At 36.3% G+C, this 21,455-nt stretch overlaps 1 protein-coding gene across 1 annotated transcript in view; it reads right to left on the reverse strand.

Annotated features, from left to right (window-relative positions):
- Tll1 (tolloid like 1) overlaps positions 1–21,455 on the reverse strand; it is a 195,492-nt gene that overhangs the window by 99,551 nt on the left and 74,486 nt on the right. The window contains exons 2-5 of the mRNA XM_034520913.3: positions 8,803–8,913; positions 5,371–5,451; positions 3,146–3,298; positions 1,814–1,931 (exon numbers count right to left, since the gene is read on the reverse strand). Of these exons, the coding sequence (XP_034376804.1) occupies positions 1,814–1,931; positions 3,146–3,298; positions 5,371–5,451; positions 8,803–8,913 (463 nt within the window). The remainder of the gene's footprint in view (positions 1–1,813; positions 1,932–3,145; positions 3,299–5,370; positions 5,452–8,802; positions 8,914–21,455) is intronic.

Here is a 21,455-nt window from a genome sequence, read left to right on the forward strand (position 1 = left end):
ATATAGGTGCTCCCAGAGGCCACAGCTTTAGGTCCCCTTGGAACTGGAAATACAGGCACTTGCAGGTAGTCCTCATATTGTGCTAGGAACAAAACCTGAGTCCTCTGGAAGAACAGTGACTTCCCTGAACTACTGATCTATATCACCATCCCAAATAAAAGGTCTTTGAAAATGTTTGTCGCTACTTGGACAGCTGCTACAACTGTAGCTTGCAATATGGGATTTGGGAAGAGATATGGAAGCAGAAACAGCTTATGTGGACATTACGCTTAAGTTCCAGATGTTTCCTGAAAAGTTGGATTTGCTTTTCAGGTCAGACTTACATGAAAATATTCTTGGGTATAAATGAATATTTACGTGTAAAGTAGAGAGTCTTCCTTTCAAAAAAGTTTAGAAAACACTCTCGAATAGTTTAATAGCAATTATGGCTATTAGCACTCTGCTGTAGAAGTATCTACTGAAAAAGAATCTCAGTATGCAAAGAATCTTTTCTCATTGAAACATGTTTACATTTCTTAATCATTGTGTGGGGGGAGGTAGTATGCATGGCTCAATACACGTATAGGAATATGAAGACAACGCGTGGGATTCTACTCTCTGCTTATACCGTATGAATCTTGTAGGTCACTTAGGTAATCAGATCTGTTTGCAAGTACTTTTACTCTCTGGGACTCCTTGCCAACTTCCCAAAATTATTATCTATCCTAATATAATATATTTTTTACTTTAATATATGCATATAAATTTATCCAATTTATCATCTACCCTCCTTCACAAATCCTCCCGAATCACCACACACTTCTCTTGAATGTCAAATGCTCTTTTTTATTTTTTTTATTTTCCTAAAATTATTTTTAAGAAAATATCTGCTTATCCTTTAAGCACATTTGGAAAACACAATTAGAGGAGAAAGCATCAAAGAATCTTAGAAATTCTGAAATCTTGTGTCAGCCAGTAAGTTTGGAAGACAGTTCTTGTGACTTCAACTTGATGAGTTAAGATAGGAGAGCAGGCCCTAAAGGTCTGAGATGCTGTGGAGGAGATCCTGAGTTCCAACACAGGACAGTAGAGTCCACATAACATGATGGGTAACTACTAGAAAACAGACTGCTTAGACTTCCCAGGGAGACCAGATACAGACAGTGAAGCTTCTAAATGCAGGCAGACTTGCCCTAAAAACAAACTGCTGGAGCAAGAGAAAGGACCTATAGGAAGAAGGTATTGATTCCCTAATTGGTTGTTGATTGTGTCAATAAAGGAGGCAGAAGCCAATCGTTTGGGCAAAGAGAAAAAGGTGGGACTTTCGGGTCCCAGAAGGCTAAGAAGGGAGTTAAAAGGAGAAGACAGGGCAAGCAGTGGAGCAGAGGAAGTGGCAGACCTGTAGGTCTCAGGGCACCTATAGTTTGTAGCCTCTACCATGGACAGAGGCCAAGGAAGATAGGGCGCGATATTCTTCGTCTAGGCATTATTTGGCTAGTTTAAAAATATCAGGGCTGTCTGGCATTTTCCATCAGTGGTGACTTAGGTGGGCAGGAGAAAGGGCACAGCAGTAGTCTGGTCATTGGCAGCCTTTCATAAACAGCCACAAGAGATTGAAGAAGCTAAGGCAGAGCTCTTGAAAAAGACCTAATATGTTATTAAAATTACATGCACCACAACCTGCAAACAGACACAAAGCCCAGTGATCATAAGATACATTTGTCGTAATAAAAATTTTCTCATGCAAAAGGCAGATTCTCTCTTGGCCAAAGTACAATGCGAACAGGAAGTTATCCTATCTACAGGCTTTCCCCTTTCAGTCGTCTCCACTTACCCACAAGGCCTGTAGGTGAACACAATGTAACTTTCTTCATCGCTTCTCTCAGTGAAAGTCACGCAGGTGTGCTTTTCCCAGTGTCTCATGGCCTGCTTGAACATGGCTCTCTGGCTGCCTGGAAGAATTTATGACATTAATAAAACAGTGTGGGCTTGCAAGGAAGTAGGCTTTGTTGTGGCTGGCAGTTCAAGATGACAACCAGCACCAACATCAACCAAGTCTGGTTCACAGCACTACAAATAAGTCATTGTTGAGTATCCACACTCGTTTTATAATCAGAGGGCTATGGCCCACGAGTGTGGGGAGCCGACACAAGGCGGCTATCATCCTTGCAGTCATTTGATCCATATACCCTGACAAGAGATTTGATTACATTAGCCTACAACAGATGAGCACACTCTGATAACATCTTGTTTTAGATACCCAGGGTCTTCCCTTGGGTATGTGAGACTTAAAGCTGTGATTTAGAGCCAAGACTTAGAGATCAGATTTAGAGATAAGACCTAAGGGTGTGACTTAAGGGTGTGGCTTAAGGGTGTGGCTTAGAAGTGAGACATATAAAAGACAAGAGGCAGACAGAAGAGTTGAGTACAACTTGGAGTAGGAATTAGGCATTGAGGAAGAAGACACTTGGACTAGAGAACTCGGAAGAAGAATTATTATTAGGTAGTAGGCACTTAGCACTTGGAGAAAGAACTTGGAATTTGGAGGCACTAGAGACTAGGAACTAGGGACTAGGAACTGAAGACTCAGGACTTGGACTAGGAAGAGAGACTGAAGAATAAACGGGATTGAATCACACTCTGTCTGGTCTCCATTCCTAGAGACCATCCTCACTCTCTTTCTTGCTGAACCCCGACCCACAGACCGGAGCAGCTTGGGGCAGTGCAGGCTCTAACAACTTAGCCCCCAAGGCTTTGGCAGTTCGGGTTCCAACATTGACAGAACGGTCTGAGACATTTTGGCCCCCAAATGTGGAGTGTAGGGCAGCTCTGGCCGCAACACATGAGCACTACAAATTTGTGAGTACAAGACTCTGGGAATGGGGTGTGCATTCATTCTCTTAGTAAAAAGAAGCTGCCCTTCTACAGCAAATTGGAAACCTAGTTTAAAATTCAGCACCATACTTTAGACACTAAAATGCAAGACTAAAGATATTTTGGTTCAAGTTGAGAAATGCTTGAAATTAGCATTCCAAGTTAATTGAGCCCTTTTAAAAGGTTTGATTATACAGTATATTTTCTATACTAATATGCTATAATAACATATGACTTGTATAATAGACTTCCTTTTTTAGAAAAACACACATTCTCACTGGGAATGTCTTACCAGTAAAGTTCCCTCCTATAACGTAAGGAATGACACCGCCGGGCCATATCCTTTCTGTTCTTGATGTTGCAGCTCTGGGAACTCGATTTTTCTCATTTTGCTCTGACAGTTTTGGAGGTGCTTTTCCCTTTGTGGTGTTATTTTGCTCCAAGCCTGCAGTGACATTTAAAACATTCTCTCAAACAGAAGTCCTCAGTCAGAATCATATATCTTTTAAAGGATAAAAGTTAAAGTATCTTATATATGTATTTTCCCAAATACGCATGAACTACATTAAAGGAAAGTGTCATTTTATATGCTTATTAAACACATGCAAATATTTAAGTACTCCATACCACAATATAATTTCTTAATGCCCTATGGGTAAGTCATAATGAATTTCTACACTGCAGACAACAGGGGACATAAGTCTAGAAGAATATAATGTCATAGAAAAACTGCCTTAAGCTGACTGTCTTATCAGCCCATGATTTTATCACAATTGATAAAATAATATCACTTCCAAGATTATTTCTTTAAGTCATTCTGGCCAAGTAAAGTAGTCAATCATTACAATTAAGGTTGCTATTCCAATAGTACAGCCTAAAACTATAAATATTACAGCATATAAATAGTTAAGAAAAATATGGTACCAGTCATTGAGACAATAGGCTGTCTCCATCTTTATCTCCTGTGTTCGAATCCAGCTATCAGCCTGACCTAAAGGCTGCTACAACATTGTAACAAAAATGCTTACCTGGCAGTGGTGGTGCACGCCTTTAATCCCAGCACTTGGGAGGCAGAGGCAAGCGGATTTTTGAGTTCGAGGCCAGCCTGGTCTACAGAGTGAGTTCCAGAACAACCATGGCTAAACGGAGAATCCCTGTCTCGAAAAACAAAACAAAACAAGACAAAATTCTGCCCATTCAGAGGAAACTCCAAATCAGGAGTCTTTTTTTCTTTCCAATTCTTCGAATTTTTATTGCTGAGTTTGCTTTCCACAGGCGTACATGAGTATTCTTTTCATTTATCAATCAGTGTCACTGTGATGCCTCTTGCTATTAAGTGATTTATGTGACAAATTCTGAACATAGGCTCCTAGGACAAAGTCTTGAATGTGTCTATCTCTTCAATGTCCTTGAGCAAATGCATTAGAAAAGTCACTTCTGGAAAGCAAGCTGTTTGGCCATTCAATTATTAATCTACCAACTGAAGGCATATTAGGACATGAAACACAAATAAAGGACTTTGCAAAACGTTTTCAGAAACTACAAATGGTGATAAATTTAATATTATGGGTATGGACTGATTATGAAACCACAATAAAAATTTTATGAAATATATGCATTCATACATAAACATGTTACTATTATTTGGTATTTTAGTTGCTGTTTTTAAATTTATTTCTTTTCCTGCGTATGGGTGTTTTGCCTGCATGTATGCCTGCACACTACATTTCTACCTGATACCTGCAGAAGCCAAAAGAAAGCATCAGGTACCCTGGGACTGGAGTTCGCTGTAAGCTGCAACGTTGGTGCAGAGAATTGAACCGAGGTCCTCTGGATGAGCATCTATTGCTCTTATCCACTAAACCTGTGCTCTTGTTTTATTTTTACTTTGATCGTGGTTTGTTTTGGCTATGGCATTTGTTTGGGGTTTTGTTTTTGGTTATATGTTTGCTATCTGTTTATTTGTTTTGAGGTAGGGTCTCTTGTATTCCTAATATTCACAATGTAGCTCAGACCACCTCTAGCTTATGGCAACACACCTTACCCAATCTCCATCGTGCCAAAGATTATAGGCATGAAGCACCATGTTGGGTTCAATTGTTTTCTAAATGAAAATAGCCTTAAGTAGCTTTAATTGAAAACAAATTCTGCTGTGGCTTTTTTTTTTTTTTTTTTTTTTTTTGCATTTGATAAAAATTGATGCAGATTCATAGCCTATAGAAATATTTTAGTATAAAATTTAATCACTGGAAATACATGTCAATAATAAGCTAATAAATCATTTCATATTAGGGAACTCTTAAACTAAAATAACATTTTCTTTTTCTCCAACTTAAACTCTAAAAACTGTGCATGAAATAGCAATTAACAAAACACAATGAATAAGGGACTCTACCAGCACGTCCTTTACCTACTTCACAGAATAGTGGCCCACTGATCTTAATTAACTGAATTTCTATGGTTATCATATTCACTGTACAGCAAGTCAAGTGTCTGCAATTTTAAACAGTGTTATACCAGAGCCAATTCTTCTGATCCTGTCTATAAGTTGATAGAGTGCCCCTCGTTTCTTTGGCATGGCATGGTCTCCAAAGCCACCTAAAGAATAAAAATACATACGTATTAAGTCTAATATCATTGCTGGTTCTTGCAAATAAACAATACTAATACTGCTCACTTCACCTTGGTCAAGTTTTTATGTGCAGTTAGTGTGTTAGAAATTGATGTCCATGAATCTGTGTAGAGGGTAAAGTTTGCACTGGAACACATGTTAGTAACTAAAAGTAAGGAGACAGGCAAACCTCAAAAAGCAACTTAAATGACTTTATATGGGCATGGTGAAAATTGGAGTTATTGATACTCTGAAACATTTTTCTTCTCTGTGACGTCAACACCACCTGTTGCCATATAACCATGTTATTCAGATTGACAGGAAGTCCCAGAGCCCTATTGATTGTTTCCCAGTGATTTCCATGTAAACCGAGTCTGTTCAGATGTCTTGCCAGTAAGTGGAAGTCAAAACACTAGAAGGGCAAGCTTGCAGGGAAAGTTTTGTACTGAAATATAAAGTCAAATTTTATAATACATTAAGCAACGTTTTGAAAGTTATTTTCTCTAAATTATATAATCAGAAGGAAGTCACACAGTGAATACCACAATGGAGGTCTTACTGCAAAATGTGTTGCTTTACAGTATGTGATTTGCAAGATTCAAAAAAATTTAAAAACTGCTAGAGTGTTTTAGAATATATAGAAAAAAAGAGGAGAGGAATAAAGAAATCTAACCTCTTAAACAAAACTCAAATGTCCTTATAAGGCAAACTGGTGGGTATGGGCTAGTGGTCTGCTTAATTGTTTGCATTACATGGTCACATTTATGCTGTGCATCTTGAGAAAAATTTTTGACATTTTTCCATGAGACATTTCAGAAAGATGAGGTCATACTAAAATGTACTAATTCCTAACAAGCTACTTGAAATCCTTTTAAAGTGGGGGCTGTAAATGTTTGAAATGACCATTATATGAAAACCTTATTTATATTAAATGGTGCTGAAGTTCATGTGTAACTGGATCTTTAAAGTTCTCCTTGTGAAAAAGAAAGAAACGTCTTGGCCAGTATCAAGTTCTAAGGATAAAAATCATAGAACTGAAAGGCAGTGTTCTAAGCCTATGAAAGGTAGTCATGTTTGGAAGAATATTTTAGCAATTTTGAATAATATTTAGAAGAAATGAAATAAAACTGAACACAGGTAATTCATTAAGCTTTAAAAATTGCCACTTGTTCTAGAACACAATGGGAATAAACAAATCAATACTTTAACTATAAGAGTTTATTTGTAAATATAACTCATATATTTTGAAATTAGAAGATGAGAAAAATAAGAGTTCTATACAAACAAATTAGCAGGGAAGGAAAAACACAGAGAAAAATCATAAAACACAAGACACTTAAATTACTTGAAACTCATCCACAGAGTGAGAATTATAAGCTTTTCTGATCTGTGTGCTTTTCAACCATGCATTTATAGTGTTTACATGATCAAAACTATAGTGTCTCCTATACTACATATTTAAAAAGATGTCATTTTCCCTCCAACTGTATTTTCTCAGAGCCTAATATTAAAGGAAACAACATTAAATGATAGTGTTATTATTTTTCTAATCATAGATAACCAGTGGCTCCAAAATACTGTGGGAAGTGAGGCGGAAGCAATGACCTAAATAACAGTTACAGCCAAGTGGGCTTTAACAGAAACTCAAAATGCACTTTAACAACCACAGAAGTTTGCTGAGTAGTGTCTGTTACTGTCCAGAATAAACTGTCCCATAAACGTTGCAGAAAGAAGCATACTGCAGATGAAGGTGCTGTCTAAATTCCATGCAAAGCCAACAGAGAGGGCAAGGGAGGAGGGACAACTAGGACTAAGTTCATGGGAAAATGTCCTTTGTCATTTGTCCATTTGCCATGCATAGGAAACCTGCACCTTTATGTATGTGAGAGGGAGTTTGGAGAAAATGGAAGCCTTTGAAATTCTGAGTTTCCAGAGTAAATTCTGTGGTCCTTAGCTCTTCATGCACAGCACAGCAGATGTTCATATGCCAATGTCAGAGAGTTTTCAAGTTATCCTAGCATATGTACTTATATATATTAAATATTTTATCTATGTATTAACATTTGTATATGTACATATACTGGCTCAGGCTTCCGGACAGATTGCCACTATGTAACAAATGACAAAGCATATAATTTTAGCAAATTCCTTCAGCATTCCTCATTACAAAGATATTTCTTAGCTGTTACAATGGTATTTTAACTCCATGGGTTGATACCCTTATTTTAACTGCTTGCTAAAACACATAATACTGAAATGTGATATTGCATTTTATACATATTTTCTGTAATTAATTTCAAAATGTCTTCACACACGTGCATATGTGCAACTACACAAACAGAGAGAGAAACACAGAGCAAATTGTTCACATCTGTTCCATTTACAAATTATACCACTGACTACCTTTGAATTATCATTATCATACGATTTTTCCATAGGAATGAAATTTGCTGAAATAAAAAGGTTAATGAAATAAATGAGTTAGACAAAGAAATATTGATGCTCATTAAAGAACTTTCCCTCTATGACAGACTTATCTGATACATAGCAGAGAGGAATTGCATACATATTTAATATTACACAGGATAACAATGGAAAAAATAACCGAAGAAAGAATTAAATAAGATAAAATGCATGACATCAAGTAATATCTAAATGCCTGGTATAACAGCATATGATCATAACAGCACTTGAGAGGTGAAGACAAGAGGGTAGGAAGTTTGAGGCTAGCTTGGGCTATATAGCAAGATTGGAGCTGGCCTGGCTGCAAGAGACACTTTCATAATAGATAATATATTTATATTACAATAGATATTATAATCTATAAATATTTATATAATAAGCATACTTATATAAATGTATGTATATTTAATTCGTATGTATATATTTATATAAATAAGTGTTAATATATAATAAATGTAATATTAATAGATATCACAATAAAAGTATTTATTTATCAGATAAAACTAAAAAACAAATTGTACCCTTCCAATCTCCCTTAGAATGAAAATTTTGTGAAGAAATTATAAGAAGATTATTTAAACCTCTAAAGATAATATTTTAAGCTTCTGGGTTTTTATACAGGCATAATTTAAAAGTGTTCAAAACAACTAAGATTGAAATCAGCTGAAGGGTTTTCATAAAAGTTATTGGTGTGGAGCCAAGCATGGAGCACAGTGGTAAAATGGCCACTAAATAAGGCTATGACTGAAGCCTAAACTTTAGGCTTACTTTCATGGAGAGAGTCAAACTTGATGTGGGGTTTTAAGCATATCCACAGAATGTCAATTATATTTTCTCCAAAAGTATTGCAAATGTATTCAAATAATCAGCCATACCTGTGATATGTCCAAGTTTTCCAAAGGGGCTCTGAGTCAGGTCAATTGTCCTGTCTATTTGGAAGATATTTAAGTCTTCATCGTCTAAGGCGATGTCACCCCAAAACACAGCTAAAAGCAAGAAGTGGAATTAAAATGTAAAAAAAAATGGAATAAAATCAATGCAAATCAAATTACTTATAAGACATTATAAAGGGGCAGGGGCACTGGCTCAGAGGTGAAGAGCACACACTGTTCTTGCTGAGGACCTATGCTTGCTTCCAGCACCTACCTTGATGCCTCAGGGGCACCTGAATTACCAGCTGCATGCCCATTGCACTCAGACACAGCTACTCGCCACACCCCCCATATCAACATAACGAAAAAATGTTTTTGTTTTAAGAGCACATGTTTAAGATAATTTTACCCGAGTCAATTAGATTTCTCACAGTATAAATACATGCTCCCACGCAAAAACTTTGGCATTTTTACAGAAAAAAAAATATTTTGCTCAAATGAGTTGGTCAACAGGGTGTTGAAAGCAGGGAGAAGCTGGTACCCTTGAGAGAATCTGAAAACTGGGGAAGATCTGACATGAATTTTCTGTGGATGCCTGTGGCTCTGTGCAAGGCTTCACCAACAGGTGGAAGCAGTAACTAGGAAACCATGGACCATGAGGAGTCAATTCAGCAAGATACACTCCAAACTAAGAGGGCTGTGCTGGGCTAGCCACTCATTCAGCAAGCTGTGTGTGCTGCTGAGGTATATGCATAAAGACCAACTTGCTTCTGGGTATTTAGAAATGCATACACAATTAAGAAACCTAAGTTTTAAGCCAGTTTTGTTGGGTAATTTGTTTAGGCACCCTAGGTGCCTTGGCATTCATTTTTAATGACTAATAAAATATGGTTTATTATTTTAGGAACCTCAAAGTCATTCCATAACTCAAAACAAACAGGTTCTAACCAGGGATTTATGCTACCTGAAGAAGCAAAGATCTACAAACCACTGTGAGATAATGGATCTCAAATAAAAATAGCATGCAAATTTATCGTTTAAGATGATAAATAAGAACATAATAATTAAATCACTGCCTTGGTCAATTCCAAACTAAGCCTACTGAATACTCTGTAGCAAAAGATGTCATAGTACTGCCTTCTGGAGCTAGACAGAGAAAATGAATTTATCATGATAGAGCAAACTCTGAAAAACACCTAGAAGTTCCAAGATTATTTTTCTTTGTTTTTTAACTTTCTTTCCTTTTTAATATTGGTTCACAAATATCCTTTTTGTTTAAATTAAATTCAGATTTTCTTCTATAAAACAAAAAAGTAAAAGGAAAAGAGGAAGATTTATGAAGTGATCAAAACTATCCTTTGCAATTTTTTTATCATTTACTGGATTTTAATTTTTACTTTTATGAATTTTAGCACTATAAAGAACCCAGTTTTTAGGAAAGTAGTAAATTTACCAAATTTAAACTCCAATCTTAAAAATCTTGAACTGGTTAGGCTTTCATCAAAGGCTGGTCATATTATATAATCAATTTAATTGCCTGACAAGTTTGGGTCCCCCATACAAAACTGACAGGAGGGTCAGATTGATGTCAAATCAAGACAGGAAGAAAAATAGAACTCAGTTCAAAGTATGCTATTGGTTCAGAGAATGGAAAATTCTTTTCTTAAGAATTTCAACTTCAAATTCCCTTCTCAACAGTTCTCTCCTACCTTGTCACCAAGGCTGAACACTGTCACTAGAATGGCAATCTAATCTTTGTAGTGAGAGACTTACTTTCACCTATGATCATGAAAACAAAGTTGCAGAGAGAGAACAGGGTATAACACTGAAAGCCTTGATGCTCCAAATTAAATCCAGACTCTAAACTTGAATCCCACTTCATACACATGATGCAGAAAAGGTAGCGGCTCCAACACCCCTAAAGCCTTTTATCCCATGAAAGAGAAAATTTTACCTTAGTTTATTAGTTTTTCAGTCACAACAAAAGAATCATCATTGGTTTTCATTAATATAGATTTCACATTCAATTTTTCAGGTACATTCAGGTTTGCTACTTTTGAAAACACTATTATTTTGTGTATATTTCTGAGTAATAGGAGTGGCCACAAGGAGACAGTCAGTTCACCTCTCCCTCAATGCTGTAGTCTTGCAGACAACTGGAGAGCCTAAATTAAGGATTCTCTTACTTAGGTCAAGAATCAGAGAATCTGCTTAAAATGAAAGGCCAGGATTGAAATGAACCTTGAGTCTCTGCATTTCATAAGGACCTCTGCATTTAATAAACTCCCAGTCACTGAGAACAATTATCAGTGTCATCATCTCTAATATTACTTGTTTTTATTTCTTTAACAATAAATATTCAGAGTGGCTGACTAGAAGCCCAAAGCACTGTGCCTATTGAAGTATTGGCATTTCAGAGCAAAACTGTAGTAAAAATATAATAAAACTCTAATCTATGGAGTTTCAGTAGATTAAAATCTGAGTGTATTTTAGATTTTTATTTTCTTAATATGGTGTTTTATTAAGGAAGGCATAAATAGCCTGATGTGCCTGTGTGCACCAAACACAGCCAACAAGTCAAGGATAAGACAGTTACAAAAGAAAAACAATTATGTCTGGAGAAACAAAAAGAAGAGGAACATAAAGAGGGGGAGGTGGTAGAGGAGAAGGGAGAGAACAAGAAGATGAAGAGGAGGAAGAGAAGGAAGTTGAAGAGGAGGAGGAGGAGGAAGAGGAGGAGGAAGAGGAGGAGGAGGAAGAGGAGGAGGAAGAGGAGGAGGAGGAAGAGGAGGAGGAGGAGGAGGGGCCCATTCCAGATGATACTTAAGTAGCATCAAAACCATTCTGGAGAATATAAACCCATTTTATTTATACTTTGTTACAACTCATGGCTTCATATACAGCTTAGCAAATGGTTTTAGTTGCTTCATAAATTGAGTGGTAAAGGAAAAAAACTAAGTTACTTCCTTGAAAGTCATGAGGGATAAAGCCAACTCACTTATGTGCTGTCAGGATGCATATTAAACCCAGCATCTTCAAATGCATACTAACAGCAACAGCAGCAACAACACACACTCAACACAATACAACACACACATACAATGATGCATACTTCACATTTAAAATGCCCCATTTCTTATATTGAATACAATTTTGGGTTTTCTCCTTGTATCTCTAGTTACATCTAAGTGTTGTTTTCTGTACGATAGAATATTCTGTGCAAGCCTTGGTCCATCAAGTTAGAGCACAGCAATTTGTAACATCTATATAGCTTCTTCACAGAATCTGCTATATGTTTGATATTTAGTGGCAAAGAAATACATAAGCTTCTAGATTCTACTGTGGAATATTTTTTGTTTCCCTTTTCTCTATTTTAACCATGTGATTTGATTTTACAACAAGGAAAATTAAAGAGTAAAAGCATCATTTCTATTTAAAACAGTGATTTGACAATGATGAGATTAGAGCTGAAAGGAACTTGGGAAGATGGTTTACAGGATGACACTATGGAGTAAGTACCCAAATGGAATTATAGCATTTCCTCTCTGTCTGCAATTCTGTTGAGATTCTTGTGGCCCAAAGGAAGCTGGAGCTAACTGGTGAGCCAGAACTAAATGTTGAAAGGGCAATTGTGAAACTACATGCAAAATCACAAGGTTTCGTTTTTCACCTAAAGGTCACTTGTCTTCGATGTACAACAAAATTGGCAGTGGGAGAGACCAAGACGCTTGCAGTGATTCTTCTATGCTACACAAAATAAATGTACTTTATAAAATAACATATGGTGAGATTATACAATCTAAAATATGACTCTTCACATATTTCCTGTAAGATGTTTTGAGCCACACAACTTAAATTACAGAACTAACAAAATGTTTAATTACACATTATTAAGTATGAGATCATTGAAATAGTTTGTAAAGGTGTTGGGGTCCACACTAGCCTCACGTTGGGGCGGCCAAAAAATGTTGCGGCCCAAGCAAAACGGCCACTGTATCCTGGTCTAAGCTGCCGCTCTGGTCCGCGGGTCAGGGTTCAGCAAGAGAGAGAGTGAAGGCAGACTCGAAGAATGGACCAGACAGAGTATAATTCAATCCCATTTATTCTTCAGTCTAAGTCCTAAGTCTTGAGTTCCTAGTGCCTAGTCCCTAGCTCCTAGTCCCTCCAAATTTCAAGTTACTTCTTCCAAGTTCTCTTCCAAGTACCTGCTACCTGTCTTCTCTCTGCTGTGTCTGGTTCTCTCTTCTGTGTCTCCCTAATGTCTGATTCTCTGATCTGTTCTGTCTCTGCCTTTTATATGTCTCACTTCTAAGCCACGCCTTTTGGTCACACCTTTAATCATGCCCTTAGGTCTTGTCTCTAAATCTTATCTCTACACTTCTAAGTCATACTCTTAAGTCACACACCTTTAATCTCACACACCTTTAATCTCACACACCTTTAATCTCAAGGTATCTAAACCAAGATTATCAGAGTGTGCTCAGCTGTTGTAGGCTATTGTAATCCAAGTCACATGTCAGGGTATATGGCTCAAGATGGCTGCAAAGCTGATAGCCGCTTTCTCCTAAAAGTCGGCCCCCAACAAAAAGGCTCTTGCCACCAGACCTGATAACTTGAGGTTAATACTCAGGACCTGCATGGGAGAAGGAGAAAATAAATCTACTCCTTCGGGTTATAGTCTGATCTCTACACGAATGCTTTGGAAATCTCATGTATAAACAAACAAACACATACATACATACATACATACATACATACATACATACATACACAGACACACAGACACACACACACACACACACACACACACACACACACGGGAAGAGAGATTTTTCAGGGAGAGGTATTTTCTGGGGGGTGGGGTGGGATAGTAAGAGAATAAATAAATAATAAATAATTGTATCTTAAAATGCTTAAACGAAAAGAAATGGATATTTTGTCTGTTTCATTCCCTGCTCACCTTTACCTTTTAGTACTGATAGTATATCCAAAGGTTAACAGTAAAGATGATTAAAGTTTGTAGTATTAAATTTTTTAATCAGTATAAAATATGTACAGGTTTATAAACAAAGAAAGCATTTATTTTTTTCTGAAGAAAGGCTCACAACACATTGTTATAGAGATCACACAAATGGCAGAGATTATGGCCTTCAACAAGGACACATTGACTACCCCTAAAAAAGTCAGTATAATTCTTAGGTTGACATAGTACCAGAATCTTACACCTGGTTGCTATTATACTTGAGAGCTGAGGATGAAAGACAAGGAGAGTCTGTTGGACCATTCCAATGGAGAACACATTTCTCTCAGAAAACCCGTCCTCCCAAATGTATCAATCAGGTGTCCCTCTGTCTTGCTTCAGGGTGCTTCCATCAACATTAGGCCAACATACAGAACAGTATAAGAATGATTTGGCCATCAAATCTAGACTTCTCAAACTAAATTTGAAATACAAAACACACCAGGCAGTGCCTGTTTCTCAATTTATTCTGTTTTGTAAAAATATTTTTATTTTTAACTAACATTCATGCACTAAACTGTACTTATTAATGGGATAGCATTGCATGCATTATGTAATATTTAAATCAATTAAATATATCTAACTTCAAAAACAGTTATCTTTTTCACATTTATTTATCACTTGTGTAAGGGAGAGCATGCATGTACCATGAAGCATGTGTGTAGATTAAAAACCAACTTGTGAGAATATTTTCAAGACAAAATTCCCAGCATGGAGAAGGGCAGTGGAGAGGATGGCCTACCCTAGCTAACAAGATGTTGGCAATTTATAGATTTTGCGTAACAGAGACTGATTTTCTTTAAAGGTGTATAACCTTGTAGGCCAACTAAATTCCATTACATGGCTACATATCCAAAAGCATGCCAGCACGAAATGGACTTAATAGCTTAAAAACAAAAACGGAAAACAAAGTTGAATTGGTATGGAAGTAGGAAGTAGATCTGGGAAGGGTTGGGAGAGAGATGAATATGGTCAAAAAAATTTTATAAAAATTCTCAAATAACTATATTTTAAAAATAATGTAAGAAGTGGGTTTTTCCTTGCAGCATGCAAGTTCTGGTTAGAACCACAGGCCTGGCAGCAAGCGCCTCTGCTGAGCCATCTCATGAGTCCCCATGTATCATTCCTTGAAATTAACATTTCCAAATTCTTTAGCTATTAGCAATGTGCATTCTCTTCATCCGTAGTCAACTCACTGAGCCCTGATAGAGCCTTGAGTACTTACTGCCAAAGAAATATAAAGAGACACTTCCAATATATTAAATCTAAACCTTAGGAAATGAAGAGATAGCACAGTTCCTAAAGTGCTTGCTGGACCTGTACTTGTATGAAAAAAAAAATTGTATCCAGGAACCAATGTAAAAATCCAGTCACGGTAGCACACACTTGAAACGTCCATGTGGAAGAGTTAAAGGCAGGTAGGGATAGGAGGTCCTGGGGTATTGTTTGTAAGTTGGCCTAGCCCAACTTTCTGAGTTCCAGACCAGTCAGAAACTAATAATGATGACACCTAAGATTGTCCTTTGCTGCACACACACACACACACACACACACACACACACGTAAAATCAAACAAATCTAAGAATGGAAATATAATACAGGTCGGGTAGATGCTTTGTAAAAAAAACGTGAGCTTGATCTGATACATATCTGATAAATTTGCCTTACACACAAAAAAACTGGCCATTTCTCAAAATATGCATTAAATTCATTTAATATAAAGTGTATTAAAGAGGTATAATATCAAGTATTATTTCAAGAAATCTGCCTTTTAGATTCTGATGATATATATTATGAATGCAGTTATGGACATGTTTGCCTGTTCTTCTAACTACCCTACTTACAGGCTCATGGAACATATGACTATTCTAGAAGTTGGTTACCTTGAGATAATTGGGACTTATAGGGAAAGCTCCCAGCTCTGAGGAGAGCCAAGAGTACCTGATTTCCCCCACTCTCCAACTATGCTTACACTTCCAGCTGTTTTTGATATTGGATTTAGGGAGGAAGGATGACATCATATAAGGAACTGACAAGACTCTTTCAACTCACAATAAAACTTAATGGAAATTTTTTTTCAGACAAGGGCAACAATAACATTTTTAACTCAACTATTGTCACATGATAGACAACGACTCTGTAGACTGCAAAGGAAAAGTAGCATTTGGAAAAAGATCCAAAACATGTTTTAGAATCAAGGTTAGAAGAGAAAATAACTTCCTGTCAGTGTTTTGTAGGCTCAGAACAAGTTTTTTTACATGGAATTTTATATAAACTCCCAAAAGGAAAAACAATTATCTGCTTTTTTGTTGTTCCTTTGAGGCAAAGTCTCTTAAAGGTATGGTAGTCTTGACCACCTATTTAGCCAAAAATGACTTTGAACTTCTTATCATTTGTTCCTTTTGCCCAAATAATTATATCGAATTTTTGACAGAGTAAATTAAATTTAATTTTTATATCAATGCCTAGAAATAAGCTTAGGGAACAGAAAATTTTCCAGGTAATGTGTGAGTTATGTAAGTTACCAGAAATGAAAATATCCATCCCACTCCAGGTTTTATTTAAAATATTTTGTGCCATTCACAGGGACTATGTGCCTACAAACCAGTACTCAGAATTCTGAGAGGCAAGATCACATGTTCAAGGCCATTATCAACTAAGTAGCAAGACCCTGCCACAATATAAAATTAAAGTATAAGCTATTTGTAGATTTTTCAAAATTAGCATTTTTGTTTGATTATGAGATGGAGAGTAAAACTCAAACATCTTAAACATAAACTCAGTAAAATCATCAAATATTTAATTTTAAGAAAAGTACTTATGTTCAAATGCCAATACTGAAATAATAGTCTTTCTTCATAAACAAAAGAGAAAGATAGATCCATGGACATGGATTTAATATGGTCAAAATGTCTTTTTTTAACCAATGGTAGAGAGTTTGTTTTACATGAGGGTAGAGTAGAAGAGATATAGTATCAAAGAAAGTTACACTGTAGATTATCGATTATGAGAGAGAGATGGAAACTATTCAAACACATTCTAATCTTTCAAGTCCCTTCAAACAACATGGATGCTTTTTCTAGTTAAATGGTCCCCTTCAATTATTCATTAAATTGGGAAATAAAATGTAAGTGGATTCTGTATCTGAACAGTGAAATAAATGTATTTGTAATTATGTATGTGTGTACATATATGGATGTATGGATAGACAGATGATAGGTAGGTAGATAGATAGATAGATAGATAGATAGATAGATAGATAGATAGAAGAGATGAATGGTGGATGCATGAATGCATAGATGGATGAAACGATGGATGGTGGATGGGTGATAAATGGATTCATGGATAGATAGATGCATGGATACAATGAGGCATGGATGGATGGATGCATAGATGGATGAATGGATGGATGATGAGTGAGTGATGGATGGATGTATGGATGCAGGGATGGATGCATGCATAGATGGATAATGGATAGATGATGGGTGGGTGATGGATAGATACATGGATGCATAGATGGATGGATGCATGGATGGATGGATGCATGGATGGATGGATGCATGCATGCATAGATGATGGATGGATGGAATGAACTACCTTGTCAACAAGAATTAACCCTCCAGACATGGTGACATTTGGCAAATAGTTAATTCACATCCTAATTATCAGTAGCAGGATGAGTCTGCATCCTTCTCACTAATCCAAAGGCCAAACACAGGCAGAAAACTGTATTTTTTTTCTCAAATCAACATTCTCTGTTTCTACATCATTTTACATTATGGATATGATCAAATGCTACATTTCTAACTTAACATCTTCCTTTTTTAAGTCAGAAAACAAAAATTTTCCCATAACAAAAGATCTATTGAAACCGCCTGTCAATCTGCATTTATAACCCACAATGCCTGTGGATGGGGCTTCTTGGGACATTTTTAAAATATCACCCATACCACAAATATTCATTTGGAACTCTGTGTCTCAAAACAGAAAGGGCACTGTCTGAAAGTACTTTGATCAAACAAATGTAAAAATAAATATTGAGACTCTTTGTGTGTGTATGGCCTAATATTTTTTCTCTCACAAGTCTTAAGAAAATAAATCATTGCAGCTCACAAGTTTTTTAAATCTGACATTCTTATATTGTTCAAACCCAGTGCTCATAGTCAAGCACTAACAAGGGTGGGCTTATTTGTTTTACCCACGTTATACATCTGGTAAGGACAAAGCAAACACCAGCTAGTTTTTTCTTCCCCTAGTACTGTTACTCTCAACATTTGTATGCAGTGTAGGATAAGTCCTAGTATTTCTTTTTTCATTAAGTCTGTTTGTTTTTTTTTTTTTTTCTGAATACTCACAGTAGTTCTTGAAGTAGATCTCAGCCTAGGTCCCTGGAAGGAAGAGCAGCTTATGCAAGGTTTCTGTTCTCTATATACTAATTTTATTTTATTGACTGAGGACCTCTTCCCACAAAGGGAAGGATCTCTTGTCTCTTACCTTCTCTTTCTCATTCCATGTAGCTTGCATTATAATGATAGGTGTGAAAAATGTTTATATTATAATCCCTCTGGTTATTATTCTCCTATAAAAAGAATTCCTTTGGATACAGGTCAAAGGCTGAAGGTTTTTTATTGGTTAATACTTTACGTTGCATAAAACAATTCATGATCAGTGAAGAAAATTGTCTGAAACAGAATGTGCTCTGACACCCTCGAAACCTGATTCAACATGATGATTTTCATCTTGTCTCCTATTACAAATATAATTTTTTAAAATTGGAGCATAGCTGAAGAGTCTTAAATTCAGATCAAATGAAGTAAAAACAAATGGACTCTAAAATATTTCTCTGTATTGTTTTCAGTGTTTTACATGTTTTAATTTATTTTAAATGTTCCACAGAGTGCAACTTTTGCAACTATGAAGTGTGTGGTGATTAATCTTCAGAATGTAATCTCACCTGATATTATGCCCTTTGAACATTATGTTATTCATTTATACAGAGTACTTATAGGCAGTATTCTTATACTTATTAATAGTGCTAACACTAATAAAAGTCTCTATGGACTATGTTAACAACCCCCTCAGTTCAGAAGTTCCCCTGCGGCAGCAGTGGCTCAACTGCTATTGCATCAGGTCCCTGACTAGAAGCAAGGCCTGCTCTGTAGGATGGAAGTCATGTCTGCCACTGTAAATCAGTGAAAATAAAGCATCCAGGGCTGTGTGTGACATGGGCGCTACAACACTGCAGTTCAAGTAAACCGAACACATTGCCAAACTCCTTCCCAAATATTTATGTGAATACTCATAGACAAGTGCTGCTGTCAGCATTAATCAGAGAAGCTTCCCTTCCAGTGACGGGCAGTGAATGTAGATGCCCAGGGCTGCTCTGGGTGCTAAAAATAAGTGACCGTTGAGTGTTCAACCATAAATAGAACAATTTATATGACCCCCAAACCCCTAAGGCTCAAATAACATCACTGAAGAAAAGACTTAGAGAATGTAAGAACCAGAATATAAGGAGAAGGACTGCAAATATATTCTTCTAGGCATCAACCTGCCATTGTGATCATGGTCTTACTGAAGGCCTAGTGACATATATGTATGACATTGCCAAAAAAAAATTGTAATTAATTTTTTGAAGGACCAGAGAGATGACTCAGTAAGTCAGGGTAATCATTGCTAAATTTAAATACTTGAGTTCAAGCCCCAGAGACTATAGTATAAAAAGAGAAAACTGGGTCTGGCCTGTTGTCTTCTGACACACACATACGTGCCCTAAGTAAATAAATAAACAAACAAATAGATAAATAAATATAATGTGAAAACTTAAACTAAAAAAAATATACCTCAATCTTGTACTGCTTATCAGATGATAGGTCTACCTTTACTTGATAGAAGTAAGCTTTTATTTCTGAGTACATACATGATTTCTTAAGTATACATAGTTCTGAACTATGAGCTTTAATTGTTAAACTTTGTAGTCAAAGTCATCATAATGAGTGTCTAAACCACAGAAAAGTCTCACATGGGAACTGACTGAATAGATGATTACTTCCTTTACAAGGCTGCAGAAATAGGAATGTTGATTGATATCTGAAGATGATTTCCTTTCTTGAAAAATGAGGTTACAAAAAAAGCATTTGATAAACAATAATGGATTGGATTCTAACTCTAGTCCTGATAAGGATAAAACCTAGATTCTGAGAGTGATTTTTAACACCTGTTTCATAACTAATAGTACTGTTTCCAGCCTTGTCTGGGATAATAATTTTTGGGATTTGGCATCCAAATCGTAAGTTCCTCCCAAGTAAATAAAACCTTCAAAAAATAATAATCCTTAATACGTCACTCTAAAATTTAAGAATTTTGATCTATGATAGCAGCTTTTAGTTGGTAAATACGTAAATTGAATATAATCTATAATCTCACTGCATAATTTCATGCTTATCAATGTCAACTACACACCCTTTGACTTAAAGCTTATCAGTTCTTTTAATCTGTGACCTAAAATTAGAACTGTAATTTTCATCTCAAATGACTCATAGCACAACTTGTTAAAGGAATCCTCCTGTATTTCTTAAAGAAACCTTCAGATTTGTATATTCATCTATGTTCCTAAGAAAAATACCATTTCCAAAACATTTCAACATTTCTCTTGAGGAGGAGGAGTACCACAAGGTCTAAGAAAATATCCTGTTAATTGATGAAAAAGAAAAAAAGACTAATGCTTCATTCTTCTTCTCTCTCACTCTGAATGTGTGTGTATACACAGTGTATGCACATGGATGGGGAGTTTGTGAAAGCAGAAAACAATGTTGGGTGTTCTGCTCTACACGACTTCCTTCATACAGAATCTGTCACTAAACCTGATGTGAGGATAGCAGAACACAAGCCAAAATGATGGTTCATTCCCAGTCCCTTATAGCACTGAGCTTATGGGCAGGAAAGCAGCCTTATCTAGCTTTTCAATAGGTTAGGGCAGTGGTTCTCAAGCTGTGTCTCATGACCCCTTTTGGGTCAAATGGCCCTTCCACAGGGGTCACATATCAAATATCTTCCATATCAGATATTCACACTAGGATTCATAAGAGTAGCAAGATTACAGCTATGAAGTAGCAACAAAATAATTTTATGGTTGGGATCAGCACAACATGAGGATCTATATGAAAGCATCATAGAAATTGGAAAGTTGCTAACCACTGGGTTAAGGGGATTTAAACTCGTGTTCTCACTTCTGCACAAGTACTTTTATCTTTTGAGTCAACTCCCAGACTCTGGATAACTTTCTTTTAAATAAACAACTAGATGGGAAAAAAAACTATAGATAATGGATGTATGTTTGATCATAAAATCACTTGACTCCCAGTGCTTTGTATCAATTACTCCTTGAATTTTTGAATGTATTTTACCAAGCACTCCTAAATACTGAAAAGGGATCATTTGCATAACCTCATTTTAACAATAATTTGTAGCTTGGGTAGGCTTTGCTAGCAGCCATTCACAGTCGATTTTGAATGGACTCTTTCATCTTCTACTCATCATTCAAAAAAATCTTAGTCAGCCAAGGTTCTTCTGAAGCCTACTTTAAATCATTGCAAGGAACATTAAAATTAGACTGCAGTGACAGAATTAGTCACAC

The sequence above is a fragment of the Arvicanthis niloticus genome, chromosome 16, assembly GCF_011762505.2.
Source record: "Arvicanthis niloticus isolate mArvNil1 chromosome 16, mArvNil1.pat.X, whole genome shotgun sequence".
NCBI classification, from domain to species: domain Eukaryota; kingdom Metazoa; phylum Chordata; class Mammalia; order Rodentia; family Muridae; genus Arvicanthis; species Arvicanthis niloticus.